The following is a 23,593-nucleotide window of genomic DNA, read 5'->3' on the forward strand; positions in this document are numbered from 1 at the left end:
CAGAGCACGCTAAACCTCAGTTCGTTTTCTAAAAAGAGGACGCCTCTGCTGCAGGGAGGTAGGTATTCAAAACAGCAGGAAAGTTTCCGCCTCTGTGAACTGGAAAGTGATGTGCCTTTTGGAACACAGCTGTTTTTATTTCTTGGGTCAAGCTACAGCGGCTTGAACTGGCCCAGCCCCTCAAGGAAGCCCCAGCTTCATCTTTTTTTTTTTTTTTAATCAAAATTGGGTTGGTTTTGGGGGGGGGGTGGGGAACACAGGATGTGGGATGATCCCTAAAGGGTATGGAGTTTCTTTTTAAGGTGATGAAAATATTTAAAACTGACTTTGGAAAACTCATGTAGCATTTGTGTGTCAACTATATACTTCAATTAAAAAAATCGACTTCAGGGATGACCGCACGTATCTGTGAATATACTGTAAACCATCAATAGGACACTTTAAGTGGGTGAATTGAATGGTATGTGAAATTAATTATATACTAGTAAATCTGTTATCGTTTTAATTTTTTTAAGTATTTTTATTTATTTCAAGGGAGAGAAAGCGCGTGCGTGCAAGTGGTGAAGGGGCAGAGAGAGGGAGAGAGAGAGAATCCCAAGCAGGCTCTGTACCACCAGTGCAAAGCCTGATATGGGGCTCAAACTCACGAACCGCAAGATCATGACCTGAGCGGAAGTCGGATGTGTAACTGACTGAGCCACCCAGGCGCCCCAAGCTGTTACTGTTTAAAAAAAAAATTTAACATTTATTTTTTGAGGGACAGAGACAGAGCATGAGTGGGAGAGGGGCAGAGAGAGAGAGAGGCAGTCACAGATTCTGAAGCAGGCTCCTGGCTCCACGGTGTCGGCACAGAACCCGACGTAGGGCTTGAACTCACAAACCTCAAGTTCGTGACCTGAGCCAAAGCCGGATGCTTAACCGACTGAGCCACCCAGGCGCCCCAAGCTGTTATTGTTTTAAAAAGGATACTTCTTGCTGGACTAATCTGACAACAAAGTGAAAAAGCAATGATCTGGGTTCATGTCTCAGAGGGATCAAGTGAGGATTAAATGAAATAGATAATGCACACCAAAGTCGGCACCTTCGTGACACCTTCGTGACAAGGAACCTTCGTGTCACCTTCGTGACAAGGAACCGGAGGGTCTGAAAGTGTCCCTCCCTTCTCCATCCCATAGCAGCTGTCAAGTGAGCACACCAGCAAGAGACCAACCAAAGAAAACAGAAGCTCTTTATGCCAAATCACAAAGACAGACAGGGGAATGTGGGAGGAGGGCAGCAAGGGCCTGGGAGGATCCCCCCCCCCCCCCCGCCCTTATTCACAGGTTTAGATGTTGTTCCATCTGCTGTCGAAGTTTGAATTTCTGGATCTAGAGGAAAAAGAACAGAGCGAGAGCCAGGCTCAGGGCCTCTGCCAACCATGGTTCCCAGCTGGCTTGGTTTGCCTGGGACTGAGGTGTTTCTTAGGGTAAAGTGGGGAAAGTTTGTGGCAAGCCAGACTCTTTTGCCCATCACGGAGGGAGGCATAGGTCGAGCCACCTGGCCTTCTGTACCTAGGACCCCAGGCCACCCTGCCCCTCTCTGGTCTCCTTTACTCACCTTTCCTGAGACAGTGAGGGGGTAGTTTGTGACAAACACGACGTATCGGGGAATCTTGAAGTGGGAGATCTGCAGACCAGAGGGAGATAAAGCGTGAGGATGGGGGGGGGGGCAGGAAGCGGGGGAGGAGGAGGGGGCAGTGGGCTGCCTGGCTGGCTGGCAGAGAGAGGGGGTTGAAGCACAAAGCAACATCAGCATGGGGCGGGCTGAGGTTCCCACCTTTCCTTTGCAGAAAGCCTTGATCTCCTCCGCTGTAGTCTTCTCCCCCTTTTTCAGGCGAATGCAGGCACAGATTTCCTCCCCCATCCGGTCGTCCTTCACCCCCACCACCTTGCAGCGCCAGAGACAGATGTCAGACATTGCCATGCCCATCCCTGTTTCCTGCTCCTGGGGGGCTCACCTGGGCTCACCTGGGCTGGGTGGCTCACCTGCACTTCCTGCACCTGCGGGTGTGTGTGAAAGAAGTCTTCAAGCTCGGCGGGGTAGATGTTCTCACCGCCCCGGATGATCATATCCTTGGAGCGGCCCACGATCTTGCAGAAGCCCTGATTGTCCATCACGGCGATGTCTCTGTGAGGAAAGCCCAGGGATGACCTCTCACTTCTGCCTCTTCTGACTGGCTTAGCCATCAAACATTTATTGAGCACCTATTGTGTGCCTCATACTGCCCTAGACTCTGGGGGATATGGCATAAATAAGACGTTCTGGATATATGATTTTCGTGGCTAGCTTTTTTTTTCTTTTTTTTTTTTTTTAATCATTCGGGGGTCAGTTTAAACACGTCCACCTTTTTTTTTTTTTCAACGTTTATTTATTTTTGGGACAGAGAGAGACAGCATGAACGGGGGAGGGGCAGAGAGAGAGGGAGACACAGAATCGGAAACAGGCTCCAGGCTCTGAGCCATCAGCCCAGAGCCTGACGCGGGGCTCGAACTCACGGACCGCGAGATCGTGACCTGGCTGAAGTCGGACGCTTAACCGACTGCGCCACCCAGGCGCCCCAAACACGTCCACCTTAAAGAGGTTTTCTCTGACCCCCCAATCTAAGAGAAGCTCCTGTCCCCACCACTGCTGCTTTCTTTTCTCTGACCCTGTTTTACTGTCTTCCTGGCGTTTATCCATGTCTGAACTGATCTCTTTTGTATCTGTCTTCCTCCCCAAGACGTGTGGAAAGTCAGGGCAGGACCCTGTTCATCTTGCCTTCCCTTGGACCACCAGTGGCCAGAACAGTGCTGGCACATCGGAGGTGCACGATAAGAATTTGTTCACTCGAGGGGCGCCCGGGGGCTCAGTCGGGTCCGATTTCAGCTCAAGTCACGATCTCGCGGTTCAGGAGTTTAAGCCCCACTTCGGGCTCTCCGCTGTCAGCGTGGAGCCCGCTTCGGATCCCCTGTTCCCTTCTCTGTCTGCCCCTCCCCAAGCTCGTGCTCTCTCTCTCTCTCTCAAAAATAAATAAACGCTAAAAGAAGAAGAAAAAAAGCTTTGAGAAAAAATTGTTTTTCTCAATTGACAGATGAGTCTTGGCTCAGGTTTTACAGACACCCGTATAGCGCCCTGTCCTAGGCGCTCTCACCCATGCTGTGTTTGATCTTTTTGGGTGCTCTGTGCAGGGAGCACGATCATCCTCATCTGACACATTTTGGAAATGAAGTCTCCAAGATGTGAAGGAGCCCTCTTGACAAACAAGTTCTCTTTGTGTTAGTTTGATGTTTCCAGCTAAGACTCAGGCCCTACCCCCACCCCCAACCCCCCCACCCCCCCCAGCCTCTCCTCGGCCCCCAGCTGCCTCCTCACCCTGTGTGATACCACTTGTCCTGTCCAATCGCTTCCTCGGTCTTCTGGGGCTCGCCCCAGTAGCCCAGCATGACGCAGTACCCTCGGATGCACAGCTCCCCGGACGTGTTCAGCTCTGCCAGCGTCCCCGTCTTCATGTCCACAATCTGGGCCTGGGACCGGGCAACTTCAGGCTGGGGCCTCCTGCCTGCCCTCTCGCCTCAGGAATGGGGGGGGGGCGCCTCGGGATGGGGGGAGGTGGGGGGCTTCGCCTTTCCAGCCCCTGGCTCTGCCCAGCCCAATCAGTGAGAGCTGCTCTGGGTCAGCCTTCAAGGTGCAAGGGGCCCTCAAAGGGACAGGCTGCCTGGGAAACTAAGTGTTTATGCCAAGCAAAAAGACGGGCTCTGTAGAAGGCAGGGGCGGGGGGTATGGGAGAGAAAAAAACTGTGTAGGAAAAATCTCTGTGCTCTGGCTCCTCTTTGAGGCCATCCTGGCTGCCCCTGAAACAGACAGTGGGGCTTGGCAAAAACACACCTCAGACAGGAAGGGAGGCTGCGGGAGTTCAGCTGGCGGCTGCTCAAGGCCACTGTTCCAGCTCTTTCCTCTCAGGCCTTAGCCTCAGGCTCAGAAAAAGCCCTAGGCCAGGCCTGGGGAGGACCTTGCTGCTGGGGGCTCGGGGTGCTCTGGGCACCTTGAGTGAGCTGTGTGGCTGTCTGATAGAAAGAAATGGGGGTGCCCGGGTGGCTCAGTCAGTTAAGTGTCCGACTTCAGCTCAGGTCATGATCTCACAGCTCGTGGGTTCGAGCCCCGTGTCAGGCTCTGTGCTGACAGCTCAGAGCCCGGAGCCTGCTTCGGATTCTGTGTCTCCCTCCTTCTCTGCCCCTCCCCTGCTCACGCTCTGTCTCCCTCTCTCAAAAATAAAGATGAAAAAAAATTTAAGAAAAGAAAAGAAAGAAAGCAATAAATGTCCCCAAGGAATGCGCCCCAGTGGAGTGATAGGAGGTGGGGTCCAAAGGTCTCCATCTGGGGCTAACCTCTGTGTGAGGCATAATTCTGCCCACACTTTCTGCCTTCTGTTCCACAGTGTCCTCGGCGAAGTTCATGAAGGTCACGGGACTGTTCTCTGTTGTTCCGTAAGCCACCTAGAGGGTTGGGGGAAGGCGTTTGGAGGGAGCACTGGAGATGCAGTGTGAAGGGTGAGCTACCCTGGGGGAATGTGAAGGAACCCAGGAGAAAGTGGAGGGCAGTGGGTGATGGGAAAAGAGGCACTCCGGCAGAGGGACTAGCTCAACTAGCAGGGGCCCCAGGTCTGAGATAAAATTGAGATCAAGGAACATTCTTTTCTAGCCAGGGCTCTCTGTTTCTTGCTTCCTGGAGCAGCCATGTGCCTGAGCCCATGGTTCCCTGCATTCCCGACGCCCCAGCCTTCTCTCCTTCCTCCCCAGGCTGTCTCAGCACCCCCTCCCTGATTTCAGGCCGCAACATCCCCTTTCCCTCCCTTCCAAACTGAAGGTCCCATAAACTTGATGAGAAAGCCAGCCTGCATTGGCCCAGCTGGAAACTGCACAGACACAACCCACCCACCCGCCTGAAACCCCGAGATCAATGCCTGGCCTTGTGGTGGGTGACCCCGAAGCTTTGGAGGGTTTCCTGTAAGTGTATTTCCATCACAATTAAAATATAGCCAGAGCAGGGTTTAAAAGCCAGTCACACACACACACCGCCCCCCCCCCCCCACTCCCACCCAACACTTCCAGTGGTTGGAACATCCTGAGCAACAGAAAACCAGAAGCCAACCTTGGAGGAACCTAAATACCATCAGAGAATGTTCTGAGCCAACTATGACCCCCGTCTAAGGCAACGGGTGAAAGGGACTTAGGAGAGGGGCTAGGTACCCTGTAATCTAGGCTCCTGATCAACACAGACAACAGACCTTTGTCCATCCTCCACCCCACCCCACCCCACTCCCCACTTCCTCTGTGGTAGCTGGCACACCGCTGGGGCCCCTCCCCTCCCCCTCTCAAACCCAGACAACAGCCTGTACCAGGCAGCCCAGGGCTCCTACCCTGCCTACCTACCCTCCCCTTTCCGCAGGAATCCGGACACCATGGCTGGCAAATGGACACAGAGACCTGGTCAGCTGGGGGACGGCTGCCCACAGGACCTAAGCTGTCCAGAGCTGATCGCTGGTAGCCAGGACCTGACCCCCCTCCCCCCCCACCTTGCCATAGTCCTGGGGCCACTGCCCAGGTGTGGCCTCTGCCAAGTACACCTTGGCGCCACTCTGGCCGCCACCCTGAGAGACCCCTCAGGGGCAGGTCCTGACCGCTGGCGGTGGGGATGAGGAGATGGACATATTTTAGGGAAATGAAGGAGGGGGTCGGGGAGAGATGGTGTGACTGTGCTGGTTCAGTTGTCCCCGCTCCGCGTCTGTGGTCTTCAGGTGTGTCTGCGAGTTCTACGGGTCACCACCCCCCCCCTCCCGCCCCCCACTCCCCGCCCCTGTTCCCACATTTCTGGTTAGCCTTCAGCAGTGGAAAAACGGGATGGGAGTGCAGGGGACAGAAACTCAAGCCGGGGGCTGGACGAGAGGGGCCAGAGACTACACCCCAAGGGTGGGGAAGGAGGGCCCGTCGCCTTGGGGTTGGCCGGCCGGAAGGGGGAGCCCGACGCCAGCGCGGCTCGCACGCTCGGCCGGCGCCGCACAAGAGTGCTATTAAAGCGCCGCCGGCCGGCCGACCGCGGCGAGACTCGCGTCCGGCTGTCCGGCCCCGCTTCCTCCCTCCCCGGGGCCAGGGCTCCGCGCCGAGCGTGTATTGGGCGGGGGGGGGCGGCTTTCAGGCGCAAACTTGAGCAAACAAATACGTTCGGGAACGCCTCCACTCTCCGGTGTGAACTTGGGGCTCTGGGTGCACTCGTATCCCCCCCCCCCCCCCCCCGGGAAAGGATGGGGAAAGGAGATGCGGGGCGGGAGGGGGGGGCGGGAAGGGTCGGGAGAGAGGCAGGATCTGAGTGGGCAGGGAGAAAGGGGCCAGGGGCCAGGACTAGGCTCTGGGGTCACGGTCCCAGCCCCCCCCCCCCCCACCTCGCACGGTCGCCAGCTGGGGGCAGGGCCCCGCCCCTCCCCGTCGAGGGCGGGGGCGCATCCCTGGGCGGGAGGGAGTTAAGCCCGGTGGCCTGGATGCTCCACGTAGAAGCTGGCTCCGGCTGCAGGCTGCGGTCAGGGCCACCGTATAAATAGGGCGGGAGACCGGAGTGCCCAGGACTTGCCGCTGCCCGCGCCCCGCCGCCGCTGCCCCCCGGCCCCCCGGCCCCCCGGCGTCCGGCCATGGCCCGTCCGTTGCTCTTGCTCAGCCTCGGCCTCCTGGCCGGCCTGCTGCCGGCGCTGGCCGCCTGCCCCCAGAACTGCCATTGCCACGGAGACCTGCAGCACGTCATCTGTGACAAGGTGGGGCTGCAGAAGATCCCCAAGGTGTCAGAGAAGACCAAGCTGCTCAACCTACAACGCAACAACTTCCCGGTGCTGGCCGCCAACTCGTTCCGGGCCATGCCCAACCTCGTGTCGCTGCACCTGCAGCACTGCCAGATCCGCGAGGTGGCCGCCGGCGCCTTCCGAGGCCTCAAGCAGCTCATCTACCTGTACCTGTCCCACAACGACATCCGTGTGCTGCGCGCCGGCGCCTTCGACGACCTGACGGAGCTCACCTACCTCTACCTGGACCACAACAAGGTGACCGAGCTGCCCCGGGGGCTGCTCTCCCCGCTGGTCAACCTCTTCATCCTGCAGCTCAACAACAACAAGATCCGCGAGCTGCGCGCTGGCGCCTTCCAGGGCGCCAAGGACCTGCGCTGGCTCTACCTGTCGGAAAATTCGCTCACTTCGCTGCAGCCCGGCGCTCTGGACGACGTGGAGAACCTCGCCAAGTTCTACCTGGACAGGAACCAGCTGTCCGGCTACCCCTCAGCCGCCCTCAGCAAGCTGCGGGTGGTGGAGGAGCTGAAGCTGTCCCACAACCCCCTGAAAAGCATTCCCGACAATGCCTTCCAGTCTTTCGGCAGATACCTGGAGACCCTCTGGCTGGACAACAGCAACCTGGAGAAGGTGAGCTGCCAGCTGCGGAGCTCTGCCCGGGCTCCTTTTCTGCCTCGAGGCCCAGGGATCCAGGGCCACAGCCGGGCACCGTCCCTTCTCCCCTAAAATTGCTTCTGTCTCTCTGGCTGTCTCCAAGGTGAGGAGCTTTGCCACCTCCGTCCCTCATCTTGTCACATCCTCACCCCTGTCCCTAGTCTCAGTCACCGCCCTCCTAGGATTCCTACTTACGGACAGAGTTGGGGCTGCCCTGGCCCCTTGGTTGGCCCCTGGGAGGCACATCCAGTGCTCCCCAACCCCCTGCTGTGGGCAGGAGCCACCTCTTCCTGTCGGGCCCTTCCATCCCTCCTCTGCTGTTTTTTTCCTGTCTCCAGCAGGCCTACCACCCCATAAAGGAAGGTTTGTTTATTGAGAAGGTTTCCAGAGGAGCTGGGCAAATCAGGCCCACAAAGAGACCCTGTTCTTGGTGGGGGGGGGGGGGCGGGGGGAGTGCATGTGTGCAAAAGTGGGGTGGGGGGCTGGGGGGGTGAAGGGAAAGCAAGTAGCTGAGGAAGAAGACCTCCTCCATGCCCCCCAGAGGCCCTGGCGAATGTTCCCCTCCCCACCCTGCCCCACCTCCCAGTTCACACACAGACACACTCCGCTGCGTTCTCAGGTTCATTTCAATGGAGGGGGCCCAGGAACTAGGGGTTTCCCCAGGTCGCAGGGATGGCCCCATGCGCTCTGCCAAGGGACAAAGGCAAGAGCCCCATGACACTGTCAGCCTTTGGCACAGGACTCCGGGTGTCTCCATACAGGGAAGACTGGCTGGGCCGCACTGTCCCCCCAGACCACTGACTGCCCTTTGCCCACAGCAGTCACCAGACCCGTCTCCTGGCTGCATCCTTGCTCAGCCCATCCTCCCCTGTGATACCCAGGTGGGGTTGCCTTGGGTGGCGGTGGAATCTCTCCGTGGGACTGGAAAATCACTCTGGTACAGGGGCTTCGGCCAGGAGGTTTGGGCGAGGACCAAGGCAAGGTGTAGAAGACCGTCATCAGAACAGTCTGGTTACCAGGGAACTTCGCACCCCTCCCTGAGCCACAGAGATGAGGGCAGAATCATACCTGGATGGCAGCCAACTTTGTCTGGGTGGATGCGGCCCGCCCTTCTTCAGCCCCGGCCCCTGCAGACATGAAGTCGGATTTCCCTGTGGGCCACCGGTGCCAGAGTGGCCTTTTAGTGGGTCGCAGAGCAGGGCAGTAGGGGCTGATCTGGGGCGGGGCGGGGGGGGTGGGAGGGGGCGGTGCGGCCAGGCAGGACTGTGATGCCTGGGCCAAGATGCGGGCACCAATAGAATGTTTCCTCTGGAGCCGTCCAGCCTGGCCAAAGGCTCCACCAAGGAGGCTCCACAAATAGCATCTGGCAAGCAGTGAGGGAGCAGTGAGGACAGAGCTGGGGGAAGTCCCAGGACCCTGGGGCTGCGGGGAGCCTGGGCCCACTGCCCATCCCACCAAACACTGACCAGCTTCACCGTGTGCCAACGCAGGCCGCTGGAGCCAAACTCTGGCTGCCTCCCCAGGACCAGTGTTTGTGCAGGGAGTGTGATGCCAGGGGAAGAGGAGCTGGGTGTGGTCCCGCAGCTACTGTTTACTCTCTAGTGTGACCCTGGGCAAGAGACTTGCCCTCCCCCCCCCCCAACACGCCCAAACCCGCCCCCCCATCTGCATTTTGGAAATAACACCACCTATCTCAATCGGTGGCTGTATGGCTTAGGTCATCTGAGACAATTTAGCCTCAGGAGCCACCACTGTGGGACCTTAGAGCTGGGAGAGGCTGGACACCGGGGCTGGGGTCCTCACTCACGTCCACCTCACTCCGCAGTTCTCGGACGGTGCTTTCGTGGGTGTGACCACGCTGAAACACATCCACCTGGAGAACAACCGCCTGAACCAGCTGCCCTCCAACTTCCCCTTTGACGGCCTAGAGACCCTCACCCTCACCAACAACCCCTGGAAGTGCACCTGCCAGCTCCGGGGTCTTCGGAGGTGAGAACACCCCCATGCTACCCGCTGTGACCTGCCCTCATGGGATGGAGTGGAGGCACACTGGCCCTGCAGTACGACGTCTGGGGCACATGTCCTAGATCTGCTGCCTAACAGGTGTGGGCCCTAGGAGTTTGTAAAATGAAGGTGACAGTTCCAGGCTATCCTAGAGATAAGTTGATCTTGGCCCCCTGGCTCATTGTCCCCTCCCCCCGCGCCCCCCCCCGCCCCCTGCCATCTCTCGCCCAATCCCAGCGACTCTCTGTCTCTCTAGGTGGCTGGAAGCCAAGGCTTCCCGCCCTGATGCCACTTGCGCCTCACCCGCCAAGTTCAAAGGCCAGCATATCCGTGACACCGATGCCTTCCGCGGCTGCAAGTTCCCCACTAAGAGGTCCAAGAAAGCCGGCCGCCATTGAACAGGTGGGGCACGGGTGGGCAGCTCCCCTATTCCCCTCTCCGGAGATTCTAGCAAGTGAGGAGGGGGTCCCAGGATACTCTGTGCCCACAGAGGGGCATGCATACTCTCCATTTGTGCGGGGAGGGGAGGGGAGGACTGGGGCTCCCCTCTAAAGGAGAAAATGACGCTGCCTGGGACTCCCACCATTCTCTGCAAGCCTTGTCAAGGCTATCGGGCTTCTGACACTGAACCTTGCCTCACTGCAGGTCCTGACTCAGCCGGTCCTGGTGACCGGCCTCTGCCTCCAGCTGGAGAAACTACTGACCTTCCCATCTCTGACCCCCACCTCTCCCCACAGCCTCTGCTGATGCACAGAGCTGTTCACACCTAGACACGTCCTGGCAGGGGGACTCGGGCACTCCAGCACGAACCCAGCTCCCCCTGACGGTGAGAGCTCCATCACGCCTGGCCCCACCGCCACGGCTCCTCTCAGAGAAGCTATTGCCAAGACCCCAAGTCCTTCAGAACCAGAACCCGAATCCTCCTTCCCTTTGCTCCCCTGGCCTTGCCCTTTGGAAACGAATACCAGATCTTTGCCCTTCTCCTTTCGTCCAGAAAGGGTCTTGAGCCCATACCCCAACTCCGCCAGCCCCCTGCCTGCCAGGACACTCTAGCGGGATACTGGTGCTTTGCCGCATTACCCTCCCATGCTGCCCTTCTCTTCCAGATTTCCATAAATATAAATTTATGTATGGGTAATATTTACTCCCCTGTCACCTGTTTCTATGACCCGCCAGCTACTGATGAGGTCAGACTGCACTTTCTCACATCTGCTTTCTGGAAGGAGGGCCAACCGAGAGGGTCTTCCTTGGAGATCTGGCCCGAGCTCATCCCTACAGACACCAGTCTGTTCTCACCCCGGGCCTGGCCTGCCCCCTGCCCGCAGCCCCAGCCCAGCTGCCACTCACCACCAGCTCCTTCATGTTTAGCTTGTCGATGATGGCTCGGATCAGCTCTGGGGGTGCGGGGGACCCAGCAATCACACCTGAATCAGAGAGAAGACTGACACAGCTCCCTGCTTCTCCAGGCCCTGTGGACCCCCTTCACCTACGGCTCCTCCTAGAGCAGAACATTCCCCTCTTGCCCTTGACCCTGGACTTGTTCCTACACCTGGCACTTGGCCTTGGGCTGGTGTCCAAGGACACTGGGGATTTGCCTCCCTCCCACCCGCTTTTCTGCAAAGTCTTGTTGCCTCCTAAATAAGAGATTGGGCGCATATCCAGCTCATCAGGTCAATCCTGGCTCGGCTACCCTTGGCCCTACCCCACCTCCACACATGGACGAGATGTCGTAACTGGAGAAGTCTGGCTGGTTCAGAATGTCCACGAACATTGTGGGGGTGCCGTACAGGATGGTGCCTCTGTATAAGGTGGGGGAAGTCTCAGAATCAGGCTGGGAAGTGGAAGGGAGCTCCCTCTTCTTACCCACCCCACCCTGAACCCCCCCAGGAAGGGCCAAGGCTGTATATGTGGGAAACAGGAAGGAGAAGCTCTTTGGAGGCAGGAACTCGTCCTCCCCTGGGAGTCCCCCACTACCCCTGTCTCCATTTCTCTGGGCTGAAGCGGGGACACATCTCAGAAAGGGATCAGAGCCCCGGAGTGAGGAATCGGAGGGTCTCATCGGCCCCTGGGGGGCTACCCACTGATGCCCACCTCTCTTTGCTGATGGCCTCCAGCGCCTTCTTGCCATCAAAGGTCGGACAGGGTAGGATGAGGGTAGCACCATACATTAGGCTCACCATCGTGCCCCCCACAGAACCCAGGCAGTGGTACAGGGGGCTGGGCAGGATGATCCGTAAGTCCTCTGACGTCTGGAAGTGGAGGCAGGAAGCTAGTTCTACCCTGGAGCCAGAAGTGCCCCTCCAACCCCCACCCCCAGCCAGTTCCACTAGCCAGCAGGGGGAGCCCAGCAACCCCCACCCCCTGCAGGGCCTGGGCTAGCCCCCTCACCTTTAGGTGCAGCCTCAGCCGATCCCCTATCATGTTGGAGTTGTTGACAATGTTGTAGTGGGAGAGTGTGGCCCCCTTGGGGCTGCCTGTCGTCCCCTGATAAGACAAGCAGGTGACGCTTGGCTCCTGCTCCCCATGTCCTTCCCACCCTGGGCCACCATATGGGAGAGCACCGGACCGGGAGTCAGGAGACCGGGACCAGTGTCCCTGATCCATTCATTCATTGAACGTGTGTTCACAAAGGTCTACCATGTGCCCGCACGGTGCCGGGTGTGAGGATCCAGAAATGTGGGAGATAAGGTCTCTGTTCTTATGCCACTCGTCAAGTGGCTCAGAGAACTCTGTGGCCCAGCGGCGGATTCCCTCTCTGGGCCTCAGTTTCCTCATCTACTAAATGAGGAGGCACATCGGTCAGCTCTGGCCTGACGTGGCCCAGTGCGCCTGCCTCCGTGCTGAGGAAGAGAGGGCCGGGGCGGGGGGGGGGGGGGGCATGTGACAAGGACGCCAGTTGGCGATGTTTCCTGGGGCCGAGAGGACAGCTAGGGCCGGCCCCAGAAGAGTGTCCACACCCTGGGCCTCTTCTGTCATCTCCTCATTCTTGGGCAAGGGTCACAGGGGCGGGCAGGGGTTAGCAGGCCAGCCGGGGCTTGGGGCCTGGAGACCGCTGCCCTACCGAGGTGAACTGGATGTTGATGGGGTCGTGGCAGGACAGGAACTGCTGGGTGTACCGCAGCCGGGCCAGATGCTGCTCTGTGCTTCCAGCTGCCACCACCTCATCAAGGAGCAGGGCCCCTGGCAGAGGGTCGTCCACCGAGATGACTGTGGTCAGGTCTGGGAGCCTGCGGGGAGGGAGGGTAGTGAGAATCTGGGAGCCTGCGGGGAGGGAGGGCTGAGGGGAGACCCAGGGAGACATCAGCCTCATCCCTGGGGGGTGGGAGGGGATCAGGGGGCCAGGGGGCCACACCACGCGCCCCCTTCCCAGTGTGGGAAAGCCCCACCTCTGACTCTTCAAGGCCCCCGGCTGGGCCTTCTCCAACTCTGGGCAGATCTGCTTCAGGATGTTGTAGTATTGCTGGGTCTTGAACTGCTTGGGGAATGTGACGGCTTTGCAGCCTACCTGTGGAGGGGGAGCCCCCCGCCCCCCTGGTCAGCAGGGAGCTCCAGGCAGGGGCTCCGGGCTAGTTCTCACTAACAGTGACTCCTTCTCACACACACACGCCACCACCCCGACACACGCGGGTGCCACACACACGCCGGCTCACACGCATATTGCCTCCAACACACCTGTGCTGACCCCGGGACACACACGCCGGCCTTGGGTCTGACCGACCACCCTCTCCTCCCCCTGCTGCAGACCTGAGGATGGACAGACTCTGGGTGTCGCACACCTGTGCGTGCCCTCTCTGACCGCCTCCGCCCCCCCCCCCCATCATCCCCCTGGCTGGCTGGCTGGCCAGCCCCCTCCCCCAGGAGCGGGTTCTACCTTCTTGAGGGCATACTCCAACTCCATAGCCTGGTAGGCTGGGTTCACAGACACCTAGTGGAGACAGCGAGGGCATGTCAGTGAGTGTCTCGGCCAGATCCCGTCCCTCCCACTGCCTCTCCACTCTCAGGAGGCACAGAAACACCGTGCCGTCAGAGGCAGTGCCCTACTGTCCAGGCCTCCTTGGGGGGCTTCGGAAGAAAGCACTACGTGATCTGAAACCAGTCAGGCACCCGTTCGGTTTAGGGGCCAAGGAGCTGGGGGACTCCCCGTGAATTCTGCACCCCCTACATACCCAGTTGTTCCCCGCTCACCAGAATGATGCCTGCCTGAGCGGTGGCCAGCTGCATGAGCACCCACGCATAGGAGTTGGGTCCCCACATGCCCAGCCGGTCGCCCTTGCGGAGGCCGATACTCAGGAGCCCAGAAGCCGCTTTGTCCACCTGGTGTAAATAGAGCACAAGGGGTGAGACGTGGGCGAGCCGGAAGGGGCCCTGACTCCCACCTCAGCCCTTGGCCCGGGGGTTGTCACCGGAACTACCTGGGAGCAAGGGACAGGCAGATTCCCAGGCCTCAGTGGGCCTGGATGGGGTCTGGGAATGTGCATTGTGAACAAGCAGCCCAGGAGTGAGTGATGCAGGTGACCTCGGGCCTCTTCTGCCTCAGCCCTGCCCCCTTCTCCTGCCATCCCTTGGGGTTCTCAGGCAGCCCCTCACCCTGCCCCATAGCCAGGTGCTGCCCTGAGGGCTCCACCCAGCCAGTGCAGCCTGGGGGGCTAGCACCTGCTGACTTCGAGGGTTCAAGATCAGGACCCACCTCCTCCTTGAGCTGGGCAAAGGTCAGCCTGATGTTCTCCTGGGGGACGACCAAGGCCTCCCGGTCGGGGACCCTCCGTGCTATGGCTTCCAGGCACTGCCCCACAGTCTTGTTGATAAGACGCTGTCTTGTGAGGCCCTGGATGTAGCTGAGGCCTCCGACGGGCAGGGGGACGGTGCGATCTGCCCCTGCGGAGCTGTGGGGAGAGAGGCGATGGACTCCGCTGTGCCAGGCCAGGCCGCTCTGGCACCAGGGGCTGGCACACCCGGCCGGGAGGTAGGCTGCTCACAGCGTGCACAAGTGCCCGCCCCTGCCCCATCCCCAGGAACCACGACCCGATAGAAAGGCTCAGTTATTCTGCATCTCTAAAGCTGTACTCAAAAAAACTCTGAGCGCCTGGGTGGCTCAGTCGGTTAAATGTGGGAGTGTAACAGGTCTCAGACCCTGTTCCCATCAGAGAGGGTGTGGTGTGGGGCCTGAGGGCCAATGTTGGCCAATTCGGTGCTGCTATGCTAAAAGGACCACGTGTCCCTTTTGTTGATTGACTGCTTGGGTCTTGCAGGGGAGAGTCTGGGGCAAGAACAGGTATGCAGGGCAGAGGGGAGCCACACTGGATTTCCCCATAAATGGGAGAGGAAGTCGCTGCCACCTTGCAGGAGGGTGGGTCACGAGGCAGGCGGACTGGGAAGCTGAGGGGACCCGCTGCAGCTCTGTGGGGAGCAAGGGAGCACTAGGCTGGGATCGGGGGTCTGAGGGCTCCTCCCGAGTACGCTGCTGGCTGGGTGGGCAACCGACACAGTCACCTTTGGTGTCCCATGTCACCTCCACGGAGCATCTCTGCTTTCAGCTACTGGGACAGTTCCTTGGGTTCCTGTCTGCTCAGGGACTTCAGTTCTCTCCCGTTCTGCAGCTGGACAGAGCTGGGAGGCATCTGTACCTTCTCAGAGGTCCTGGTGGGTAAAGCCCTTGTTGCCTTGGCTGTGACTTGAATAAAACACTCTATGCCAGCTTCTCTTCCTGCCTCTTTCTCCTGCCTCCTGCCTCCTAGCATTACAAACAATTGCAGGCCTTGTTCTCAGGGGCATCAGGAAAAGACGCAGGTTTCTCCTCTCTAGGCCTCAGCTTCCCCACCTAGGAGTAGTCTGAGGACTGGATCGGTGGTTATTCTCAAGTGAAAGGGGATACTATGTAAATGACCCAGTTAATCTTATCAAAGGGTTGTGGCCAGCCACGTAGGCCAGGTGGTTCCTGCAGGTGTACTGGGGGCAGAAAACAGCCCAGACAGCAGGGCTGTAAAATCCTATGAGGCCCCACACCCTACTATCCCTAGGTTGACCAACCTAAAATACTCTTGAGCAGGCTCCCAGTGGCCACTATGACACCCCTCAAAAGGGATTACACGCCCCAAATCCCTACGTCACAGGCAAGCAGCGGAGGGCATGCATTTTTGCCCACTGGGAAACAAGTATGCTTTCTTCCTTTGGGTTTGCCAAAAGTGATAGTTGCAAGAACAAGCATGTGGAGAACTTGCTTAAGAAGAAAACGAACACAGGGTTACTAAGTAGGAAGAGAGAGACAGAGACAGGAAGGCACAGTAACAAACTTCATCTTGAGGTTCTGAATCCCTAGGCCCGGCCACAGGTGATTTCTGCCTTCCTCTGGACTTTCCACTGTCAAAGGGCAATAAATTCCCTCTTTAAATTTAAGCCAGTTTCCGAAAGGGGGGGCGGGTGAGGAATGCCAAATTCCATTTGCAACAAGGAGGAAGCTGGAGGACATCATGCTAAGTGAAATAAGCCACACTCAGAAAGGCAAACATTGCCCGATCTCACTTATTCGTGGACTCTAATAAATCAGCAAACAAACCAAAATAAACTTAAGCCAGTCTGAGTTGCGTTTCTGTTGCTTATAACGGATACATCCTAATATACCTACAGTTTTCAGGTTCAGTGGATAACCAGTGCCCTTGAAGGCCTGGCAGGCAGCCTCCCACAGCCCAGCATCGGGATCAGGAGGCAGCCAAGGGAAAATCTCAAGCACTTTAAAGGTTTTGTTGTCAACAAAGCATAACAGGTTTCCTCTTATCCTCAAAGTTGACCACTGTCCTTGGTTCAGAACCCGGGTTTCTACTCATTCAACCATAGATTTCAGACCAGAGAGTGGCCTCCTGGAAATTCTAGTTGGCAGATCAACAGGTTGGTTTATGTGCAAAAAATTCCCCCCAAAACTAGGGCTCCTGGGTGGCTCAGCCGGTTAAGTGGCCGACTTCAGCTCACGTCATGATCTCACGGTCTGTGAGTTCAAGCCCCGAGTCAGACTCAGTGCTGACAGCTCAGAGCTTGGAGCCTGCTTCAGATTCTGTGTCTCCTTCTCTCTCTGCCCCTCCCTCACTTGCACTCTGTCTCTCTCTCTCTCAAAAGTAAATCAACATTAAAAAATTAAAAAAAAACAACCAAAAAACCAGAAAAATCCATTTCAATTGTCACGTATGTTATATCCTTTATCTTCACAGCAGTGCTGATAGGTACAAAGGCCCCCAATAGATCCTTGTCCTTAAGAAACCACCCTCGGGGAGTTTAGTTGGCCATGGCCATGTGGAATAGAAACCACATTCCCAAGTTTCCCTTGCAGGTGGTCTGGCCCAAAGGTGAAGGTGTGGATTTAAAGAGAGGTACTAGGTGCAACTTCCCTTAAAGGAAAGGGGCATCTTCCCTTTTCCTTTCCCACTGGCTGGAGTGCCATCTGCGACAGGAAGGGAATGGCAGAGACAAAGAGGCTGGAGCCTTGACGGGGGGCCTACTGTGCCGCCGAGCCTCCACAAGGTGGCTGTCACACAGGACGCAGAAAAAGAAACTCCCATCTCCTCAAAGCCACAGTGAGAGTGGGTTTCTCTGACATATGCTAAGCAAATCCTAAAACGTACAGGTGGGAAGCATGAACTGCCATCCTATAGGTAAAGAGAGTGAAATGCACAGAGCCCAAGTAGCTGAGTCTGCAGCGGGTAAGCCAGTGAAACCGCCCCCGGAACACACATCGGGGAGGAAGGAGTGGGTGGGCAATTCTGTTCTTTAGGCTTTGCATGTGTCCCCCCAGACTGTCTAATCTCCATTTTGTTTTTTTCCACCACTGTTTACTCATTGAACTCAGGAACCTGGGACCAGAGCAGGGCAGAACAGAGGTGGAAACAGGTGCTCCTCCAGAGGACTTAAGAATTCTAGAAACTCGTATGAATGCAGTTTGCTCATAAAGGTAAGAACCACCCATCCTTTCGAAACTCCAAGCGCAAACAATTGATTCTACTCTCCTCCTTCCTCGAACACACCCCAAGGGCCTTGGGCAAAAAGGGGCAGCCACTTCTTTTTCTTTTATTGTTTTTTCTTTAAGTAGGCTCCACACCCCAGCAGAGCCCAACCCAGGGCTTGAATTCACAAACCGGAGATCAAGACCTGAGGTGAGATCAGGAGTAGGACACTTAACAAACTGAACCCCCAGGCACTCCGTCTTTTTCTGTTCTTCTTCTTCTTCTTTTTAATGTTTATTTATTCTTGAGAGAGAGACAGAGCATGAGTGGGGAGGGCAGAGAGAGAGAGACAGACAGACAGAATCTGAAGCAGGCTCCAGGCTCTGAGCCATCAGCACAGAGCCTGATGCAGGGCTCAAACTCAAGAGCCATGAAATCACGACCTGAGCAGAAGTTGGACGCTTAACCGACTGAGCCACCCAGGCCCCCTTTTCTTTTTCTGTTCTTTTTTTTTTTTTTTTAATGTTTATTTATTTCTGAGAGAGAGAGACGGAGCATGGGCAGGGGAGGGGCAAAGAAAGAGGGAGACACAGAATCCGAAGCAGGCTCCAGGCTCCGCGCTGTCAGCACAGAGCCCGACGCGGGGCTCGAACCCACAGACTGTGAGATCATGATCTGAGCCGAAGTCAGACGCTTAACCAACTGAGCCACCCAGACGCCTCTGTTATTAATATTTTTAACGTCTGGGTGGGAAGCTTAATGAGTCAGAGGAGGAGAGCCAGCAGTTCCTGTGGCTTCCAACTCAAAGAACTAAAGTCGAATGGTCTCCCCACCATCTGCAGTTACCCATGGCTAAGCAGGGGATCCCGACATATTGTCAGAAGGTCAGTAGTAGTGTCTCATATTTACATCCTTTTACATCATTTACATCATTTTACCATGTCTCATCATCACAAGAATGGTGAGTACAATACAGGGAGATATTTTGAGAGAGACCATCCACGTAATTTTTATTACAGTATATTGTTATAATTGTTCTTTTATTATTATTGTTGTTAATCTCATACATGCCTAACTTATAAATTAAACCTTACCATAGGTATGTCTCCATAGGAAAAAAAACTTTGTATATGTGTTTTGGTGCTAGCTGTGGTTTTAGGTGTCCACTGCGGGTCTTGGAACATATCCCCCATGGATAAGAAGAAGCTACCGTAAATATTTAGTGAGGCCTTCAGCTACTTGGGTTGGGCGTCCTAAAACACATAAATTAGGCAGGTGGGAGCCGTGAAAAACTGGAGACAAAGCCCCACCTAAAGGTGTCCTTGGAGAGTTGCACTTGAGAATTCAGGTGAGAAGTCAGGAAATGAGGATTTTTCTTTTATTCTCTTGACCTTTTATTGTTGGCAACGAATGTGTTCACTGTTTTATCCCCAAGTGCCTCACAGTGCCTGGAATGTAAGAGGTGTTCAACGGAATGACCAAATGAGTGAATTATAAATAATGCTCCTAACAACCCAACGGAAAAAAAAAAATGAGTGAAGGACTTGAATGGACGTTTTTCCAAAGAAGATATTTGGCCCACAAGCATGTGAAATGCGAACGAAAAGTGACACACCCTAGGGAGACGAGAATCAAACAACGCAAAGTAACAAGTGATGGCCAGCATGCGGAGACACTGGAGGCCTTGTGCACAGCTGGTGGGAATGTAAAATGGTGCAGCCAAGGTGCAAACCAGCTGGGTGCTTCTCCAAAAAGTTAACCACAGAATTAGCAGATGACCCAGCAATTCCAGTCCTAGGTATCTACCCAGAAGAATTAAAAACGGGGACTCAAACAAACACTTGTACCTAAATGCTCCCAGCAGCACTATTCACAATCACCAAGGATGCAAACAACCCATTGGTTCCAGCAACGGGATGAATGGATACACGGAATGTGGACTGTCTACACAATGGAATATTATTTGGCCATAAAAAGGAAACGTATTGATATCCGCTACAACGTGGGTGAACGGTGAAAATATTATAGTAAGCAAAAAAGGCCGGATACAGAAAGCCACATATTGTATAAGTCCGTACATCTGACATGTTGAGGAGGAGGAAAGGCAAATCTACAGAGACAGGAAGTAGATTCAGTGGTTGCTTAGGGCTGAGGGGAAGGAAGGGTCCAGAGGTGATAGCGAAGGGAATGGGTTTCTCTTTGAGGTGAGGGAAATGTTCTAAAATTGACTGTGGTTGGGGTGCACGTATTCATGACTCTACTAAAAACTGTGGAACTGTATACTTTAAAAAGCAATGTAGAGGGGCGCCTGGGTGGCTCAGTCGGTTAAGCGTCTGACTTCAGCTCGGGTCATGATCTCACGGTCCATGAGTTCGAGCCCCACGTCGGGCTCTGTGCTGACAGCTCAGAGCCTGGAGCCTGCTTCATATTCTGTGTCTCCCTCTGTCTCTGACCCTCCCCCGTTCATGCTCTCTCTCTGTCTCAAAAATAAATAAACATTAAAAAAATTTTTTTAAATAAAAAGCAACGTAGACACTTCCACTCATAAATATGTATTCAGCAGAATTCACTCGTGTGCTCACCAAACGACAGGTCCGAGGATGTTTGCGTTATCTCCAATATGAAAACTACCTAAATACCCACCAGCCGTGGAACAGATACATAAATGGTGATTTCTTATTTGCGATGTTATATAGAAATGACAGCAAATGAACTATGACTATACCCAGTAATGTGGGTGAAATGCATTTAAAAAAGTTAAAGAAGCCAGATAGAAAAAGGTATACACTGTCTGATTCCATTTATCTTTTTTTATATTTTGTAGATATAAATTTTACATTTTATATTTTATATTATATTTTATATTCTTTATATTTATATTATATTTATATATAAATATACAATATTTAATATAGATTTATATGTATTTAATATATTAAATTAAATATATTTAATATATAATATTTATATTGTATTATATTTATATTATGTATTTTATATTATATAAATATATTTTATATTTACTTACTTTGCGGGCGGGGAGAGAGAATGAGTGGGGGAGGGGCAGAGAGAGAGGAAGAGAAAGAATCCCAAGCAGGCTCTGCACTGGCAGCACGGAGCCCCACTGGGAACTTGAACTCACGAACTGTGAGATTGCGACCTGAGCTGAAATCAAGAGTCGGTCGCTTAACTCACTGAACCACCCACGTGCCCTGGATTCCACGTACAGGCACAAAACAGGCAAAGCTAATCTAAGCTGCTGGAAATCAGGAGAGCGGCCAAATGGGTGTTGGTTATATGGGTGTGTAGAGTTCATAGAAAATTCGCTAAAGGGAGTGCTTCAAACATGTGTACTTTTCTGAATCTGTGGTATACTTCAATACAAAGTTTGAAAGAAAGCTCTCCTAGGGCTAAAGCTGGTAGTATTGTTATCCTCGTGCTTCATAAACTAAATTTAGTGGCAGACTATGGCATCTCTTTACCATTTTGTCATAAAAATAAAAGCAGCAAAAAAAAAATAAAATAAATAAAATAAAAAATAAATAAATAAATAAATAAAAGGGGCGCCTGGGTGGCTCAGTCGGTTGAGCGGCCGACTTCGGCTCAGGTCACGATCTCGCAGTCCATGAGTTCGAGCCCCGCGTCGGGCTCTGTGCTGACAGCTCGGAGCCTGGAGCCTGTTTCGGATTCTGTGTCTCCCTCTCTCTGACCCTCCCCCGTTCATGCTCTGTCTCTCTCTGTCTCAAAAATAAATAAACATTAAAAAAATTTTTTTTAATAAAAATAAAAAAAATAAAAGCAGCACGTGCAAAACCCATCCATACATTAACAGAAAATGCTGGGCAAGTCAAGCTGACACATGATCTCTGTTCTAGAAATTGCTCCAGCAAAGAGAGAATCTCTGTTTTGAATGCGGCAGGATCTTCCGCCCTGAGAACCCCAGTAGATGGTAAAGCAGTTTAGGTGTCCTCTGTGCCGTTCTTTTTTTTTTTTTTTTTTTTTAAAGACTGTCAGAGCGGACCAAAATCCAAACTGCAACTATATGTTGTCTATATGAAGCCCACTTTTTTTTTTAATTTTTTTGCAACGTTTATTTATTTTTGGGACAGAGAGAGACAGAGCATGAACGGGGGAGGGGCAGAGAGAGAGGGAGACACAGAATCGGAAACAGGCTCCAGGCTCTGAGCCATCAGCCCAGAGCCTGACGCGGGGCTCGAACTCACGGACCGAGAGATCGTGACCTGGCTGAAGTCGGACGCTTAACCGACTGCGCCACCCAGGTGCCCCGTCTCTGTGCTGTTCTTGATACACTGGGGCTCCTGGGCCAACCACACCGTGACCCACACGGCCGCATGTTCTCCAGGTTCAAGAGCACAGAGCAGCTCGTGACACATTGCTTGCTGTTCAGAAGGTCGCTTACTGGATGCAAAGGCTGTGGAATACTGCTCCAGCGGGAAGCCAGAACCACCGGATGGCTATCTGCTTTACAATGTAATATCCAGGGACGTCTGTAGAGACGTTTAGTGACAAGTCGGGAGTGTGAGGGTTCTGATTCACGGAAGAGGTGGGCGCTGTCCGTGAGGAAGGGCGGAGGTGGGTGAATCTCCTGCAGGGGGGGTGACCCAAAGGCAGGAAGAGAACGTTCAGCATCTCCCCTGCAAGGCCGTCATGTGGGTTTTCTCGGGGGGGGGGGGGGGGGGAATCATCCCAAGTGCTTTTGTCCCTGTCTTACAAATGGAGAAATCGAGGGAGAAGTTAAGCGACTTGTCCAAATGCTGCAGTAAAAGTTGATGAAAACGGCCTCATCATTTGATCGCAAACCGCTTTCCGCAAAAACAGACCAAGCGGCGTCGACCCACGAAACGCAATGGGCCACAGACTCGGGGAAGAAGTCGACAAGTGGCGCGCAGGCATAGGGAAAGATGTCCGCTATGTTGCCCAAGTCAGGGCATAACAACCATGAGGCACTTGTTTCCCAAGAGATCAGCAAAGGTGGGAAATACTGATGTCACAACGTCTGCAACTTATTTTCAAGTGGTACCAAGAACTGTGAGGTGTGTGTGTGTGCGTGTGCATGTGCGTGGTGTGGTGCATGCGTGTGTGATGCGTGTGTGTGTGGTGTGGTGTGGCACATGCATGTATGTGCAAAGAGAGACAGGGCATGTATGGAGGGAGAGACGTACTCCCGACACTTTAGCAGCTGGTATTTCAAATTCGGTCTTTTCGGCCATTCATCTGGGTTATGGCAGCACTGGACCCAAAAAGCTGTTCTCCCAAAAATCATATATACGTGTATGTATGTATGTATATATGTATGTGTGTATATATGTATGTATATATGTACATATCTTGAAAGTGATTCAGTCTGTTTGATTCTGTAATAAATGAAAAGTCGTTACAGGGGAAAATGTAACAAATCAGTAATCCTCTGCCCAAAGCAAAGAGTGCTGTCTTTCTAGAGGAGTCTAAGTTTAATTTCAAAATTCCCCACAAGGTGTTCTTGCCAAAGAGTCCCCACAGGCAACACTGGAAAGCATTTTCAGCTCAATGAGCGTTCAGGGTACCCCTGGATACCCAGTCTGTGGCATCCTCGGCTTTGTGCAACCATTATGTGAGCTTATCCCAGGATAGGGAGAAGGACTCAGCAGAGAGCCCACGGATTACAACACTGCCCTCAATATTGCCAAAATAAAGCTCCCCAATTAGAGAAGATTAATAACATGGCTATTAATCTCAACATAAAAACAAGAATGACTGATGACACAGACTGTTGGCAAGGATGTGAAGAAATGGGCCTAAGTGTAAATTGGTACAAGATTTTAACAGGGCAGTGAAGACAGCAGCCATAATGCTGCTTATGCGTCAGGACCCCCCGCCCCACCTCCCAGAGCCGGAACTTCCTGGAAACTCAAGAGGGAGGCTGATTGCAAATTAAGAAACATTTATATGTTGGCGTGCCCGGGTGGCTCGGTTGGTTAAATGTCTGACTCCTGATTTTGGTTCAGGTCATGATCCCATGGTTGGTGAGATCGAGCCCCATGATGGGCTCTGTGCTGACAGCTCGGAGCCTGCTTGGGATTCTGTCTCCCTCTCCCCAGCCCCCAATAAATAAATAAACTTAAGAAAAAAAGAAGCATTTATATGTCAGCATTTCTGGCAAACAGCA

The 23,593-nt window shown here is 54.3% G+C and overlaps 2 protein-coding genes across 4 annotated transcripts in view; one reads left to right on the top strand and one right to left on the bottom strand.

Moving 5' to 3' along the window:
* Positions 1 to 1,210: 1,210 nt before the first annotated feature.
* The window catches only part of ACSF2 (acyl-CoA synthetase family member 2), a 34,401-nt gene continuing 12,018 nt past the window's right edge, over positions 1,211 to 23,593 (bottom strand). The window contains exons 2-16 of one of the 2 annotated variants that reach the window (XM_043584103.1): positions 14,187 to 14,382; positions 13,685 to 13,813; positions 13,371 to 13,424; positions 12,886 to 13,004; positions 12,561 to 12,726; positions 11,888 to 11,983; positions 11,591 to 11,748; positions 10,847 to 10,923; positions 8,564 to 8,622; positions 4,404 to 4,511; positions 3,391 to 3,542; positions 2,025 to 2,166; positions 1,816 to 1,926; positions 1,597 to 1,665; positions 1,211 to 1,367 (exon numbers count right to left, since the gene is read on the bottom strand). In XM_043584103.1, the coding sequence (XP_043440038.1) occupies positions 1,317 to 1,367; positions 1,597 to 1,665; positions 1,816 to 1,926; positions 2,025 to 2,166; positions 3,391 to 3,542; positions 4,404 to 4,511; positions 8,564 to 8,622; positions 10,847 to 10,923; positions 11,591 to 11,748; positions 11,888 to 11,983; positions 12,561 to 12,726; positions 12,886 to 13,004; positions 13,371 to 13,424; positions 13,685 to 13,813; positions 14,187 to 14,382 (1,687 nt within the window). In that variant the 3' untranslated portion in view covers positions 1,211 to 1,316. Of the gene's footprint in view, positions 1,368 to 1,596; positions 1,666 to 1,815; positions 1,927 to 2,024; positions 2,167 to 3,390; positions 3,543 to 4,403; positions 4,512 to 8,563; positions 8,623 to 10,846; positions 10,924 to 11,206; positions 11,299 to 11,590; positions 11,749 to 11,887; positions 11,984 to 12,560; positions 12,727 to 12,885; positions 13,005 to 13,370; positions 13,425 to 13,684; positions 13,814 to 14,186; positions 14,383 to 23,593 lie in introns of both variants that reach the window. The other variant, XM_043584102.1, reaches the window with a different exon arrangement.
* CHAD (chondroadherin) lies at positions 6,629 to 10,643 on the top strand. Of its 2 annotated transcripts, none has more exons than XM_043584107.1 (4): positions 6,629 to 7,471; positions 9,321 to 9,484; positions 9,756 to 9,901; positions 10,237 to 10,643. In XM_043584107.1, exons 1-3 carry the CDS (start codon positions 6,698 to 6,700, stop codon positions 9,895 to 9,897), a joined length of 1,080 nt encoding a protein of 359 aa, XP_043440042.1. In that variant the 5' UTR covers positions 6,629 to 6,697; the 3' UTR covers positions 9,898 to 9,901; positions 10,237 to 10,643. The 2 variants fall into 2 exon arrangements, with proteins under 2 accessions (XP_043440042.1, XP_043440041.1); XM_043584106.1 differs by having other exon boundaries at positions 6,632 to 7,471; positions 10,145 to 10,643.

Source organism: Prionailurus bengalensis, chromosome E1 (genome assembly GCF_016509475.1).
Source record: "Prionailurus bengalensis isolate Pbe53 chromosome E1, Fcat_Pben_1.1_paternal_pri, whole genome shotgun sequence".
Lineage (NCBI taxonomy): Eukaryota > Metazoa > Chordata > Mammalia > Carnivora > Felidae > Prionailurus > Prionailurus bengalensis.